Source organism: Rhamphochromis sp. 'chilingali' (assembly GCF_963969265.1).
Source record: "Rhamphochromis sp. 'chilingali' genome assembly, chromosome: 14".
In the NCBI taxonomy this organism is placed as follows: Eukaryota; Metazoa; Chordata; class Actinopteri; order Cichliformes; family Cichlidae; genus Rhamphochromis; species Rhamphochromis sp. 'chilingali'.
Window position 1 is genome coordinate 35981378 of NC_137941.1, and position 15448 is coordinate 35996825.

The 15448-nt window shown below is 49.9% G+C and overlaps 1 protein-coding gene across 2 annotated transcripts in view; it reads right to left on the reverse strand.

Moving 5' to 3' along the window:
- The window catches only part of LOC308409809 (aryl hydrocarbon receptor-like), a 44960-nt gene that overhangs the window by 12904 nt on the left and 16608 nt on the right, over nucleotides 1-15448 (reverse strand). For both annotated transcript variants that reach the window (XM_080902809.1, XM_080902810.1), the window contains exons 2-3: nucleotides 11980-12170; nucleotides 243-343 (exon numbers count right to left, since the gene is read on the reverse strand). In XM_080902809.1, coding sequence (XP_080758935.1) covers nucleotides 243-343; nucleotides 11980-12170 — 292 coding nt within the window. The remainder of the gene's footprint in view (nucleotides 1-242; nucleotides 344-11979; nucleotides 12171-15448) is intronic.

Genomic DNA, 15448 nt, shown 5'->3' on the forward strand with positions numbered 1-15448 from the left:
TCTGAACCAGACTCACATGCTGCTCTGTAACACCACACGGGGTCGTCTAAAAAAAATTCACCTTCATTTGTGATAAAGTTATCAAAGCAGTTTTGTTGATTCTACGTGTGCACTGAAATGAAAATGATTCTAGCTTCAAAATTAAATGAAAAAACAAAAAACTGCTCAAGGTTTAAAGTTGGCATTACGTAGTAAAACTGGCATGCAGAGGGACGTTCATAATGAAAGCTCCTGAGTCTTACCTGGAGCAGCAGGTCGCCCTCAGAGAGGGCTGTAGCGTCCATGTTGTTGTGCCCGTTCAGCCCAGGAAACATCACGCTGCTTTTGCTGTTCTTCATGGTGACTGCATCACAAAACATTGGCAAAGAACCGAGGGAAACAGGAATCAGCTGACCATCAACAGCACGACCAGTGACTTAATGCATTCATTTGAGCTGCTGTAAAAACCACGGCAGCAGCAGAGCTAGTTCGGACGACCATTTCCAGGTAGAGAAACTTGGCAATGTGTCCGTTGTGTTTTTGTGACATTAGGAGTGTGTGCGAGGCGCATGCATTGCAAACAGATAAACCAAAGTGAATCTGAACATGTCGTATCATGTTCAGATTCAGAGAAGTTCTCTTATTGTTCAATGAAATTTAAACATGTGCAGCTAAGCTTCCAATAGCTGATTGTGATGCAAGCTTTAAGCTATATCATGCTAATAACGTATGCAATTAAAAGTTCAAGTTGGTTCCACTCTGCATCATGAAACTAGACTCTTATACTACATTAACAGGCTAATGGTGACCTGTGGAGCCTGTCCTGGGTGTCACATCATGCTTTTGCAGCAGAAAAGGCAAAGCCACATTTTTGGCTTTAGCAGAGGTCCAGTTGCTGGTTTCTCTGCCAGAAAATCGGTTTTCCCATCACTGGAAAGCTGATCTGGCAGGCTGCATATCCACACACACAGACACATTTATGCATCTGCCTGGGGGACTTTTAGCAGGCAACAGCTACACTAATGCTTCCCTTTATCTGGACAGCCACTGCAGGATATGGCCTCTCTCACTCTGGTCGTCCAGTCCTGCTGCACAGATCTTTTGATGAGAGAAGCGGCCCTTGAGCGCCACCCCGTCGCCTCACGTGGACTCACGTAGCACATACACAAACACTCTGACCTGCACAGCCTGACTTTTACACAAAGCTCAAGACCTGACATGTAATGAAAGCCACACACACAACCGCTGCTAGCAGAAAATGTGAGTCTCACGTGTGGCTGTAGAAGCTATCAGACAGACAATCATGCTAACTGTATTAGAAATAAACAGACATAATTCATTTGTGCTTCTTCAGCCAAACATATACACAAACAGCACACTGTTGTCCAAATGTGGACCAGCCACCACATTCCTCCAACACTTTTTTCCTCCTAATTCAGTGTTTGCGTGAGTAAGTAGGCCTCTTTGTGGCGTCTGTTTGTTTTCATTCGAGCTGTGTGAACTCTGCGTTGGGTTCTCGTGTTTCCATCGCTAACAGCTCAACAGCTCATGGCACTGTGGAGCGTCCTGACAGCCCTGTGAGGTTGTGCAACAAGCATGTCTATAGATGCTTGACCACGTCTTAGGAAACACTTCTGAGGGGGCAGTGAAAGAAGAGAAACACAGATTAACATTAACATGCATGTACAGTCTGCACGTGTACAGCCACCTTGAGACTGTGCAGATATCTAACAGTCAGAGGTGCCCTGCAGTCGTGAGCAGTCTACGGTTTCTCAGCCTTCCTCTGAGCCCAGGCACAAAGGCAGCTGCAGGGCAGTGACAGGAGTTCTTTCACGCTGCCGGTGCTTCCACTGAAACCCTGAGAGCTCTTTGGACAGGTAACCTCAGCTTGCTCATTATACTTTAGCACTGGCCCTGGGCCATCGGGCTTTTGCTTAGACTGAACCCTGTGACCTGTGACGCGAGTGCACGTTTGAAATGTACTAAGCTGAATGATCACAGTATAGCTTTGCATTCTGAGCTGTAAAACCAAATGAAACGAGTGCTCTCTGTGGCGTCAGCTCCAGTTAGAAACAACAAACCAGCAACTGGCCCGAGCGAACCAGAAGGATCCGTCCTGCAGCTTCCCAAATAACACTGACTGTTATGTCCGTGACTCCGCCTTACTGCGAAAACCAAGACAGCACCAAGACAGAGCGAATGATAAACCATTTTATGGCTCTTCTTGTTTTCGCAGGCTACAGTGTAACGTGACACCATGACAGCGCCTGTTTCAACATCAAACTGCAGCTTCCTGTTTAACTAAACAGACTGGCTAAGGTCCACTGTACCTCTGATGGAAGATCCATGTCTGCCGTTCAGGGATGTGCTAGCCTTTCATGCCTTTGCTCCGTGTGGTAATTAAATAACTATGAAGTCTGAATATTCAGGACACAGAACACCTACATCAGTGAACAGTGACAGCTCTGGAAAGAACAGCAAAGAAAAGGCACTAAAATAAGCCAATAAGACTAAATAAACAACTGAATTGGATTGTTGAGCATGTAACGTGTACTTGAGAGTAACAGCATGAAGTGGAGGCACAGTGAGGCTAAGGGGAGAAAAGGGAAATGCAGTCACAGTTGGAGGTCTGCCAAACTCAGAGTAGTAGTATAAAGCATGCCAGCAATGCATATGGGAATATTATCTAGATTTGAAAACATTTAGTTCCAGTAGATCCTGTACAGAGATCTCTGTTCTCACGCAGATGTGCAGGAAAGGGCAGAGCTCGCTGCGAGGAAGCCAATTAGCTGGATCACTTGGTCCAAAGGTTCATCCTCCCATCACGCCTTCGATCAGTGCACCCATTTACCTCCCTGATTTTAGGGGGAACACCTGGCCTCTATCGCTCAGTATCAGACTTCAGTGTGATCCCAAAAATGAAGCTTTGGGTGGAAACAGGTTTGCTGAGCGCACTCACAGTTTAGAGTAAATTGTGGGATGTGCTAAATACCATCACGCCGCCATGAAGTTATGCAAATGTCACCATTTTCAGACCTGATAAAGTACAAACAGTAAAAATGTAAGAAGTGGAGAGCTTTGAATCTTCAATCAGCTGTTTGGGTTTATTAAAAATGCTTCACCCCAGCCAGGTGTTTGTGCTGACGGGTGCGTAACGCTTTCTTTAATACCTCAAACCACACAGAGAGAAAACAACCCTGAACATCTATAAACGAGGTACTCCACACTCAAATGACACAAATGAAATCAAACCCAACACCAGACTTAACAAGAGCGATATAGTGAAACAACAACAGCTCAGGATAGCCGGTGTAAGAATCTGGGGCCTCAGCTGTGCTGAGGTGTTCGTCAGCTCCACGATGCACTTTGGCCACAGCGCTCAAAACAGGGTTCACCACCATCACAAGGTCCCACAGCTGCAGTCTGGACGCTCCTTCTGCCACTTTGCACGGGTTTTAAGAGCAGAAGGGTTCACTTTCTTGGGGTAACTTTGCTAGGACGTCCACTCGTGGGAGAAACTGTCTCCAGAGTTCAGAAAACATAACACAACAGGACATTATGTTGACTGTGCCAGGTGTTTCCACCTCATTAAGTGCAATGAATCAACAGTTTGAGGCAACACAGCAACAGCAAATCAGATTGAAGCAGTTGGATGCTGCTAGAAGATAAATGCTTCAAGTATGGACACATGTTATGATCATTATGACCTCTGAAAGCTAACTGACGTTTACATTCTTGGCAGATTTGAATCACAGTGCTTAAATAAATGTAATAACACATGTTCTATGTTTCTGGTGTCCATCCAAACTCTGAGTGGGACAACAGCCGATGCTGGGGGAGGACATAAATAAGCAAATGTCCTCACAGAAAGCCTTGGTGAGCTCAGGCTGACCAGCAGAGACTCTTGTGGGTATGAAGAGAGATGTAGCGCTGCGCTCTGAAGAAGAGGACAAACCTTCAGAGAATGGAAAAGATGGAAACTGCTCTGCCAGAGCTGAACGAAGCACGGCCACAGACTTCCTCCTAATGAGCCCACCAGGACTGAGACCAGACCGGTCTCCTCAAAACTGATTCTCTCGTCTTCCCACGTCGTTCCTGCTGTTGCAGTCACGTGTACAGGTGTGTGTTTACATGGTTAAGACATCACAAATACCAGATGACATCACATTAAAGTGCACCACCTCAACTACGATTGCTAACAGGCCTGGATGTTTTCAATCAACTTGGAAACTGCATTTTTCTCGGTTTTCTACCAGCACAAATATGCAGCGAGCAGCACAAATATGCTCGCTGCATATTTGTGCTGCTCGCTGCTGCTGCATATTTGTCAGCAGCAGCGAGCCACAAGCCTTCCAAAACATCGAGCCCTGCTTCACGAAGTCACGCTATGAGGCCGGGGGCCCAGCTTGTTCAGGGAGATCTGCAATCACCAGGCAGCCTGATAATGTTTCATGATCATGTCATGGAAACGGCCCCTAAAACTGCCTGTTTCTTTTTCCTCTAGGCCCTTTTCTTTGAGCCAGTGTTTTACTTTGGTTTTACAGGATCCGTATCTTAAATCCTCGGCATGTCACCACTTGAACGCTCGGGCTCCGCGCTCATATTTTGACCAGGACAGTCCCCCTTGATGACCAGAAAAAACTGCTGCTGACTGAAAAATCTCTAAGGTCAAAACTCATGCAGGAGTCTTGGTTTCAAAGAGTAACACGTTTGAGTTTTCTTTCATGATGCAACCCAACACTTCTTCACACAGACCTTAACTCTGAACTACGAGCTGTATACTCAGCACAACATCTGCCAGTGATGAAGAGCTCTGCATTCCTCTCAGATGTTGATCTGAGTCAGGTATCGACTCCGATCAACATCTGCATCAAACTGAAATCAAAATCAAACTGTGGAATACACCAGGCACAAACACACGCACACGCAGGTATGTACTGCCAAATTCCACATTTACTTGTTTGTTTACACAGCTGACTCAGTCGCACAGCCTGACAGCTCACGAGCCCAGCTGATCTCTCGCCGCTCCTCCCCGTCTCACTATAAACACAGCGGAGGGAGACCATCATTAGTACATAAACACCATCAGCTGTTCTTACCGGCCTCGCAGCGCCGCCCTGTTGAGCCTTCTGCTCCACTCCTCCCCGGCAGCTGCGCCCGGGGCCACGCCTCCGCCACACACCCCCACCGCCCGTTCGAGGCCGGGGAGCCGTCCGGCCGAGCCAACTCCCCCCCTTGCGAGCGAGAGAGGAAATCGGCCACCGCCATCTGTGCCCCCGGCCTATGGATCACCTTGAACTTAAAGGGCTGCAACGCCAGATACCACCGGGTGATCCGGGCGTTGGCATCCTTCATGCGGTGGAGCCACTGCAGCGGGGCGTGGTCCGAACAGAGGGTGAATGAGCGTCCCAGGAGGTAATAGCGCAGGGAGCCGACCGCCCACCGGATGGCCAGGCACTCCTTCTCCACGGTGCTGTACCGGCGCTCGCGCTCCGCTAGCTTCCGGCTGATGTACAGGACAGGGCGGTCAGCTCCCCTCACCTGCTGAGACAAAACGGCTCCCAGCCCTCTGTCCGAGGCGTCAGTCTGCAGAACAAACGGGAGGGAAAAGTTAGGAGTGTGAAGCAGCGGCTCCCCACAGAGAGCGTTTTTCACTCGCACAAACGCCGCCTGGCACGGCCCCGTCCACTGGACCAGCTCCGGGGCACCCTTTCGAGTGAGATCGGTCAGGGGGCTGGTTAGCTGCGCAAACCCCGGCACGAAGCGACGATAGTAACCCGCCAACCCCAAGAACCGTCTCACCTCCTTTTTCGTCCTGGGGCGCGGGCAGGATGCGATAGCCGCCGTCTTCTCCACTTGTGGACGCACCTGCCCGCCCCCCAGGTGGTACCCCAGATACTGCACCTCCCTCCGTCCAACCGCGCACTTCTTCGGATTGGCCGTGAGCCCCGCCCCCCTCAGGGACTCCAGGACCGCGGCCACCCGCAGCACATGCTCCGCCCAGGTGCCGCTGTGGATGATCACGTCATCCAGGTAGGCGGCAGCATACGCCGCGTGCGGACGCAGCACCCGGTCCATGAGACGCTGGAAAGTGGCCGGGGCCCCGAACAGGCCGAACGGGAGTGTCACGAACTGGTACAAACCGTACGGAGTGGAGAAGGCCGTTTTCTCCCTGGCCTCGGCAGACAAGGGAATCTGCCAGTAGCCCTTGGTTAAGTCCAGCGTCGTGAAAAAGCGGGCCGTGCCCAGCCGATCCAGGAGCTCGTCGACCCGAGGCATGGAGTAGGCATCAAAGCGTGACACTTCGTTCACCCTGCGATAGTCGACACAGAACCGTATAGACCCATCCTTCTTCGCCACCAGAACGATGGGGCTACACCAGGCGCTGTGCGACTCTTCTATCACTCCCATCCTCAGCATTTCCGCCAATTCCCTCTGCACGATTTTTCGCTTATGCTCCGGGAGCCTGTAGGGCCGTGAACGCACCGTCACGCCGGGCTGCGTCACGAAATGGTGCTCGATGAGGGACGTCCGGCCGGGCAGGGGGGAGAACACGTCCGCAAAGCGCTGTTGCAACGCGACAATGTCCGCTCTCTGGGCCTGTGTGAGATGGTCATCACAAGGGAGGGAGGCGGGAATGATAGAATTTGGCACCTCAGGCCCCAACTCATCTCTCTCCTTCACCAGGCTCACCAGAGATGCGGTTTCAACCTCTCTCCACGCTTTAAGGAGATTGAGGTGATAAATCTGCGCGGCTCCTCCCCTGTCCAACCGAGCGACCTCATAGTCCACGTCCCCGACACGCCGTGTGACCACAAAGGGACCTTGCCACTTGGCGAGCAACTTCGAGCTGGAAGAAGGGAGTAACACAAGCACTTTATCTCCCGGTGAAAATTGCCTGAGTCTAGCCCCTCTGTTATACAGGCGTTGCTGACGCTGCTGAGCCTGGAGCAAATTCTCCCGTGACAACCTCCCCAAAGTGTGGAGTTTTGCTCTCAGGTCCAACACGTACTGTATCTCATTTTTGGCGGGGCTCGGACCGTCCTCCCAGCTTTCTTTAATCAGGTCGAGCACCCCACGTGGCCTCCTGCCGAACAGTAGTTCAAAGGAAGAAAATCCCGTGGAGGCCTGGGGCACCTCCCGCACTGCGAATAACAGAGGGTCTAGCCAGTGATCCCAATTGCGTTCATCCTCATTAATGAACTTACGAATCATGGACTTTAAAGTCTTATTCAGCCGCTCCACCAGCCCGTCAGTCTGAGGGTGGTAGACGCTGGTCCGAATAGATTTAATGCCCAGTAATTCGTACAGTTCCTGCAGTGTGCGAGACATGAACGACGTGCCCTGGTCAGTCAGTATCTCTTTCGGGATTCCGACTCGGGAGATGACCTGAAACAGTGCCTGCGCCACACTCTTAGCCGAGATGGTGCGCAGCGGAACTGCTTCCGGGTACCGCGTTGCATAATCCACCAGGACTAACACAAAGCGGTAACCGCGTGCACTCCGGTGAAACGGCCCGATGAGGTCCATGCCGATGCGCTCAAACGGGACCTCAATGAGGGGGAGAGGGCGCAGAGGCGCTCTCGGTATGGCCGGTTGATTAACAAGTTGGCAGTCCGGGCAGGACGCGCACCAGCGGCGCACATCCGCTCGGATGCCAGGCCAATAAAATCGGGCCGTTATTCGCTCCAGAGTTTTCTCGTATCCCATATGCCCTGCCATGGGGTTATAGTGGGCCGCCTGGAAAAGCGTTTCCCGGCGGCCCTGCGGCACCAACAACTGGGTGTGTGTTTCCTCAGTCTGAGTGTCACGACTCACTCGATATAATCGGTCATTTAATAAGATGAAACGTGGGTAGGTCTGCGCGGCCTCAGGGCGCACCACGTGACCATCAATAGCCATCACTTGGTCAAAGGCTGAGCGTAGGGTGCCGTCACGAGACTGCTCCAGTGGGAAATCACCCATGGGGGACACTTCCGGGGCCGGCGGGACGTCCCGTGAGGGACCCGCCGGCTCCTCCCCCCGGAGTCGGTGTCGGACGACCCCGCGTCACCGCTGAATGCCGCGCACATGCTACACCCCGCTTCCGGTCGTGATCGCACCCCCGCGTACTGCCCCAGTAGCTGATGAAACCCCGGCCAATTGGTACCCAGAATCAGGGGGTGCGACAGGCGCGGGCTAACCGCCGCCGTTACCCTATGTGTATGGCCCTTGTATTTTAGCAGCAGCGGCACTATGGGGTACCGGTGCACATCACCATGAACACACCTCACCTCCACCCACTCGGCCTCCAATAATGCCCCGGGGCGAACCAAGCCTTGGTGCACGAGGGTCTGTGTGCAGCCCGTGTCCACCAACGCTTGGCGTATACCCCCTCGAGTCCTTACCGGAATACTGTATGTCCCTCCTGGACCGGGGGAGGGTGCTGGGGCGCCAGCAACGCGGAACACCTGCCCCACTTCCATAAGCGGACAATCCCTCCTCAGGTGTCCCGGCTGCCCACACTTCCAACACTCCGGCCCCGGCGTTTGTGCTGCCCTCCGTGGCTCGGGGGCGGCTCCACTCGGCTCGGTTCCCCTGGACGGCACCATTGCCGCGAAAGGGTTAGTGGGGCTCAGCGCCGGCAGCCGCTCTGCCTGCCCTGGTGCCGGCACACGGCGCCTCGGGGCCGGCACTGGGGCCTGTTTGTTCGGCCTCCGTCCGGCGTCCCCGGACTCCCCTGCTCCAGCGGCAAGGTGGTCCTCCGCCAGCGTCACCGCTACCTCCAAGCTTGCGGGCCGGTGGCACCGGACCCATCTCGCCGTCTCCGCTGGCAATCCCTCCGTGAACTGCTCCAGCACCACCTTGTCCACCAGCTTCGTCTCGCCCTCCGATGTTCCCGGCTGCAGCCAGCGCACCGCCGCGTCGCGCAGCTGTCGGGCCCAGGCGAATGGTCGGTCCGATGTAGCCAGCCGACAGGCCCGGAACCGCCGGCGATGGTCTTCGGCGGTGAGCCCCAGCCTGTCCACCACCGCCCGGCTCACATCCGGGAAGCTGCTCCTGGACGCCGGAGGCAGACTCAGGGCCGCTGTTTGTGCTTCCCCAGACAGCAGGGGGAGCAGCCGCGGAGCCCACTCCTCCCGCGGCCATTGGCACGCCTCCGCCGTGGCACGGAAGGTCTCCAGAAAAATCTGTGGGTCGTCCCCGTCCCCCATCCGGGGCACCGTCACCGACAGTGGCGAGGGCTTCGGCGTGGCAGCGGCCCCGACCAGCTGCTCCAGAACTTGTGTCTGTCGGTCCGTCTGCTCCCGCAGCGCGGCCAGGTGGGCACGCTGGTCGGCCGCCTGATCTCGGCTCATCGCCGCCATCTCCGCCAGCATCTGCGCCAAGAATTGCAGGGGCTGGGCGGGTGGCGCGGTCTGTGGGACGGACATTTCCCCACCGGCACTTTCCTGGGTTTCGGCACCACTTGTGGAATACACCAGGCACAAACACACGCACACGCAGGTATGTACTGCCAAATTCCACATTTATTTGTTTGTTTACACAGCTGACTCAGTCGCACAGCCTGACAGCTCACGAGCCCAGCTGATCTCTCGCCGCTCCTCCCCGTCTCACTATAAACACAGCGGAGGGAGACCATCATTAGTACATAAACACCATCAGCTGTTCTTACCGGCCTCGCAGCGCCGCCCTGTTGAGCCTTCTGCTCCACTCCTCCCCGGCAGCTGCGCCCGGGGCCACGCCTCCGCCACACAAACATCAAAGCTCCTTCACGTGATCAGGGCTGTCTGCAGACACCTCAATGCATTTTGCCACAGCAATATAAAGAAACGCACAAACACTCTTAGAACATGCAGTGAATGCACTGTTTGTAGTCTCAGTATAAACATGCCACAGTCACTTCCAGCTGGACCATGCAAGAACCGCATTAGCTGCTCAAATGGATGCTTTTCAGAACGACTCAGATTTACCGCTCAATGATTGAATAATAAACCATACAACACAGCAATCTGTGCTTTTGGCCTCATGATAATAAAATAGTTCAATGTAAGCTTCATATGGACTTTTCTATTACAGGAGTAGCTGCAGCAAAAGCAGGATATTCTGTGTTTGTGGCTGAAACACATTAAAGTCCGTGGATTCAACGCCTTGTTTGGAGATATAACTGTTGACTTGAATAAATGCTGTGGCGCCTGACGGTCTAATCTGATGTTTCCCCGACAAACATCTTTTTTGGCTACAATGTGAACAGCAGCATTTTAAAGCAGCAGCATGGAGCAGTGACCTCATGCTGTAGTACTTAAGCATTTTGCCTTACATGAAAAAGATCTGAGACCGGAACGAAACACAAGCCCACCCTCAGAGGGTCGAGCCAGTGTGCTGGTCCTAAACAAACATCAACAGGAGGCTTCGATTCAGACTGATCTATTTCAATGTTAGTTTTAGAGAAGAAGAAGAAAGTTGTACGGTAAAATCTGAAGTCCTCAAACTCTTGATCGTCTTAGTGCTTAGCTAACTGTGAATGCACTGGGAAAGTCTCCTACAGACACGGGAGCCTGTCTCACCTGTACAGACAGAAAGGTGGAAGAGGAATGCCAGCGCTCATGTGATAACATGTAATATCCATTCACACTGCAAACAGCTGGGCTGACAACAAGCACGCACACTTTTCACACACTGTCTGTTTAAAGTTGCACAGCATTCATAATTTCACTTGGTTTCAAAGATGTCTGTTACTGATAAAATCCGTCTTTGGAATTCACTTTGTGCATTTTTACCTCTACTTCTGTACGACTCCTGAACCAAGAGACGCAGACACCTGGAGATAAGACACTTCATGTCTATTGTTAGAGACAGCAACTTACTCAGCAGTCTGTCAGGAAACAACTCGGCTAAAACGTCTGTCGTACTTAAAGACAGGGATCCTCTGCAGCTGTGTACGACTCACATGTCATTGACTTTCTTCTGACTCATCAGCTTTTCAAAGCCTGCACGTTTAATTAAGGTGCAGCAACTCTTAAAAAGCATTTGAGAAATATTTGAGGCTGTTGTGGGTGTTGCTCGGAGGCAAGGTGGGGTCAGGTTAGCGGCAGTGAGGATGTGCCGTTTCCTAAAACTGGATTCCTGCGTGCTTCTCATTCCTGCCTCAGCTGTCAGATGTAGTTCAGTCACTTCCAGTGCTGGCTTCACTGCGCCCAGTTATCAAGCTTTGTCTACCTTCACTCCCACCTTAGTCTACATTACCTCATTCATACAAGTGTTTGCTTGTATTCATTATCAGTATTTTGGACTTTTGTGTCATTATTACGGTTGAATTAAAAACTCTAGCCTCTATACTGATTTATCTGTCATATATACCTTTCACTGCGTCCACTGTTTCATGCCTACTGAGTCCTACACGTCCCCCTGTTGGACTGACAGGGTTCTAGTGACACAGTGCACCTACATCTGCAGGGAGCTGCAGACAGCCTATCTGCAGAGAGCATCTGCTGCCAAACGGAGGCAGTGTCCAAAGTATGTGGTCGAACCGGTCTGTGGGCTGCTCTTCCTCGTGCTGTTGTTGGTCTCTGAGAGCCGCAGAGAACAACTAAATCATATCATGCAAAGAACAGAAGGGAAACTGAGTGTTAAAGACAATGTAAAGTGTGCACTGCAGCCACTGCAGCTGCATTTCATACTGCACTCTTTATCTTTGATGCCTCTTGCATTTCTCCTGATGCTAAGCTTCTTCTCTGTTCAGGTCGGCTTGTCAACCAGCCAGCGTCTGCTCAGTGCAAGGTCGAGGTATGCGCTGTTGGCTTTGTGTGGTTAAACACATTTCTCAACCACAGTATTACTCAACACAAGAGTCGGTAAGACCAGACATATTATCGTTTACTCTGTGGTACAAAGAGCAGGCTGTCATGTGTTTGTGGCAGCGAATGTGGAGGTCAGAGTGGGCTTATCATCATTTCATTTCACCACACAGCACTGACATTTCAACAAATCTTTGGATATGCACTTGTGGCTGGTCTTTACCTTTGAAGAAGCTCTTAACCCTCAGATATCCCACGCTGAGACGGAGGACTGACAGCTTGTCCAGGCGAGAGCGCACCTCCTCAGGAAACGGCAGCAGGTCCATCAGCCTGTCAAGCTCCCCGTTCAGCCGATCCCGGTGGCGCTTTGACGGGTTGGATTTAACCACTGCATTGCCCTCACTGACCTTCTTTCTGAGGAATTACAAGAAAAAAATCTGGTTAGTGATTTCATGGCAAAATATGAATGAGCCTGGCTAACCGGGGTGCAGCACGGCACATGGATGCACTGAGTCAGCCGTGCATCAGAGCTGCATGTGTTACTAAACCGTGACGAGACAAACTCAGAGCGAGAAATCCAACTCTGATGCTAACATGACACCAGAGGAACATATCTATTGTTCTAAACACCAGAACAAAGCAGACTGGCTGTTTTTTCCCAAGGAAACAATCTTCAGCTCAGGATAAATAGTACAGACAGCAGTTTACACAACACATGTTTCCACAAGTCATTCGATCAGGAGGAAGACCAGTTTTTAACCACGACACCCGCGGACATCTGTTTGACCACCCATGCTCAAATGCAAAGGGGGAACTCATGAGGCTCACTGGAGATACATGTCATTACTCACAAATCACAAACACATGCTGAACTGGGAGGAAGACCAAGTGTCAGTGAAAGTGAGCGATCAGCACTGTTATCATTCCTTCAGTGAACACCTGCAAACTCACCGCACGAGGAGAAATACCGCCAAATGTTCAGAAAACAACCACCTGCTTAAGTCTACACGGCAGCTCACTCGTGCCAGGATCACCAGATGGAGCAAAAGCGTGAGAAGTCTCAGGAATGACAATCCTGCAGTTCAGACAGTAAACATGAAACCAAATTTGTGACAGATGCTGTTTCAGGTTTCAGCAGCGTAAGCCCAACATGGCCTACGTCACGAAACTACGAGTTATAGTCAGTCATGAATGCTACAAAGCTTTTGCTTTATTTATGTGGAAATGATCAAAGACCCTACTCTTATATTTTGTCTTCTTCTACAACACTTTAAACTTGTAACATCCAGAATTAAGATTTTAGATCGTTATATATGTTCACTATTTAAAAACAGCTGTATAATCTCTACATACATGTTTATGTCAGAAAATAAATAACAGCTGAATATCCAGTAATAAAACAGAAACTGTCAGCTTGACAGAAACAATCACTTGATTTATGTTGTGACCATTGAAGCACACACTGACTGATATGGAAACAAATGATCAGGATGACTTCTTCCATGTTCTCCCTCCTACTTCTGTGCTGAACAATAACCTGGGATTTAACTAACCAATGTATTTTAGAGATTGTTCTAAACGGTCTTTCTTGTGATAAATCACATATTTCAGACATGGATTAATTCTTATAACTGACACCAGCGTAGTGTCAACTGACCCCCAGCAACTCTAGCCATGAACCATGACTTGATGTGAGTCTGTCTGAAAACCTTAAACTGAGCAGGATTCATTATTAATGAGTAAAAAAATCATGTGTGTGATTGTGTGGATGACTGAATGTAGTGTAAAGTGCTACACAAATGCAGGCCATTTACCATTTTACAAAACTTCCACAATAATATTACGACAGGTTAAACTAGGGTTTGCCTTAAGCTGCATCCACACTCATGGCAACAGACTCATGGCGAGTCACATTTCAGGCTCTGGTTGCCCGGTTTGCTACCAGGTCATGTCTCAATCAGTGGTATTCATTACTCTCATTACTCGTCACTTTTTTCAGCTTCCCGTCCACTTCCTGATGCCGGCAGTTATTCACTTGGAGTTGTGCTGTCTACCAACCGAGGTTATCTCTTCTGCTGATTCAACAGTTTCTACATCTCCTACAGGAAATGGTAAATGTGTTGATTCTTTCTACCCTCCCGGAGCATTCAAAGCACTTTATACATTCATACAAGCACCATTTCTATCTAACAGTCTCACTCGGCATTGGAGAGCAGCTTGGGGTTAGTATCTGACCCAAGGATATTTGACTGGATTAGCCAGGGATTTAACCATCAACCTTCCGATTAGCAGATGACCTGCTCTAGCAGCTCTCCCAGTGTATCTTTGCACTGTGGTAGTCATGCGTCCTCCTTTTCTTATTCTTTTCTGTGCTTTATGGTGGATGGCGCCACCAAAAAGGACCAGGATGGAGCGCCAACCAGATAATTACTGTTGCTTTACATTTTTATAATATGTATATTATCGACATATTATTTGTAATTAATTTTGCAGTTACGGTCATTATCCGGTTGTTCAGTCTGACGTCACTAGCCGTGTCTGGGTCTAAACTCCGCTGCAGGTCCATATATCAAACGATCACTATGGCATTACTGAGAGTTGAAAAACTGTCTAAAGTCTTTCATCTTTAATAAAATGATCAGCGTTCTGCTCTACCAGGTGTAACAATTGAGTTTAACATCCAGGCATCCATGAAAACGGAATTTATGACATTTAACGGAGTTAGAAGTTAGCAGGGAGTTAGCTCGCTAGCTTCTATCTAAATACAATATAGCATGTCCTGACTGCGGGGTTTTGGAAACAAATTAAAACGTACAGCTCTGTTATCACTTCCAACATAAATGAAGACAGAAAACTAAACAGCAGTGACGTTTGTAGGGTTACTGAAGTTGGGCTAGCTGCTATATAATGATGTGCTACGTGACCGCTAGCGACACAGCTATGTTAGCACAATATAAACAAGCTAACTTTTTTCCACTCGATAAAAGTTACCGTGAGTGTTCTCGGTGGTCAGGAACAAATGTAATCGCATGGCAGGATGCTGTAAAAGGACCAAACTTCAGCCAGGAGAACAACTGAGATAATCCATCCACAATACGAGGTTAGTCATTCATATACTGCTGCATGGGCTGGGCTGTAGTTACATCCTAAGGTTTTAAAAACTGAGCTTAAATAAATGATTAGCGGTAATAAAAGCCGAGGGAGGTCAGCAGTGATCACTGACTGTTTTAGGAGCTTTTTGAGATTAAATAGAAGAAAATGCATACAACACAACACAAAAGCCATATTAAACTACTTTAGGCCCGGAAGCAGGATTCGTCACGTCATCACTTAACGACCGGATACTGTGACACCTCAACATGAAAGAGTTCAATTCATATGAACAGACTCGTCAGGGAACAGCTGTGTCTCTACAGCCGGAGGCTTTTCTTCAAATCTTTTCTTATGAAGTGGAACCGATCAGTAAACTGTGTTAGTCTAATCACATTAAACCACTTGGTTTACCAGTAACATCCCCTTCAACTACTACTGTAGCATATTTAGAGTTTGTGGCTGTCTTTCTCTCTTTACCAAAACTCTGGTTAATGGCAGGTTATTAAATTTCCTCCTGCAGCACTAACTCGACTTACCCGAGCTGTACCTTCCCACAAATGGTGCAAGCCTGACTTCACTCTCAAGAAATGCTAGCACAC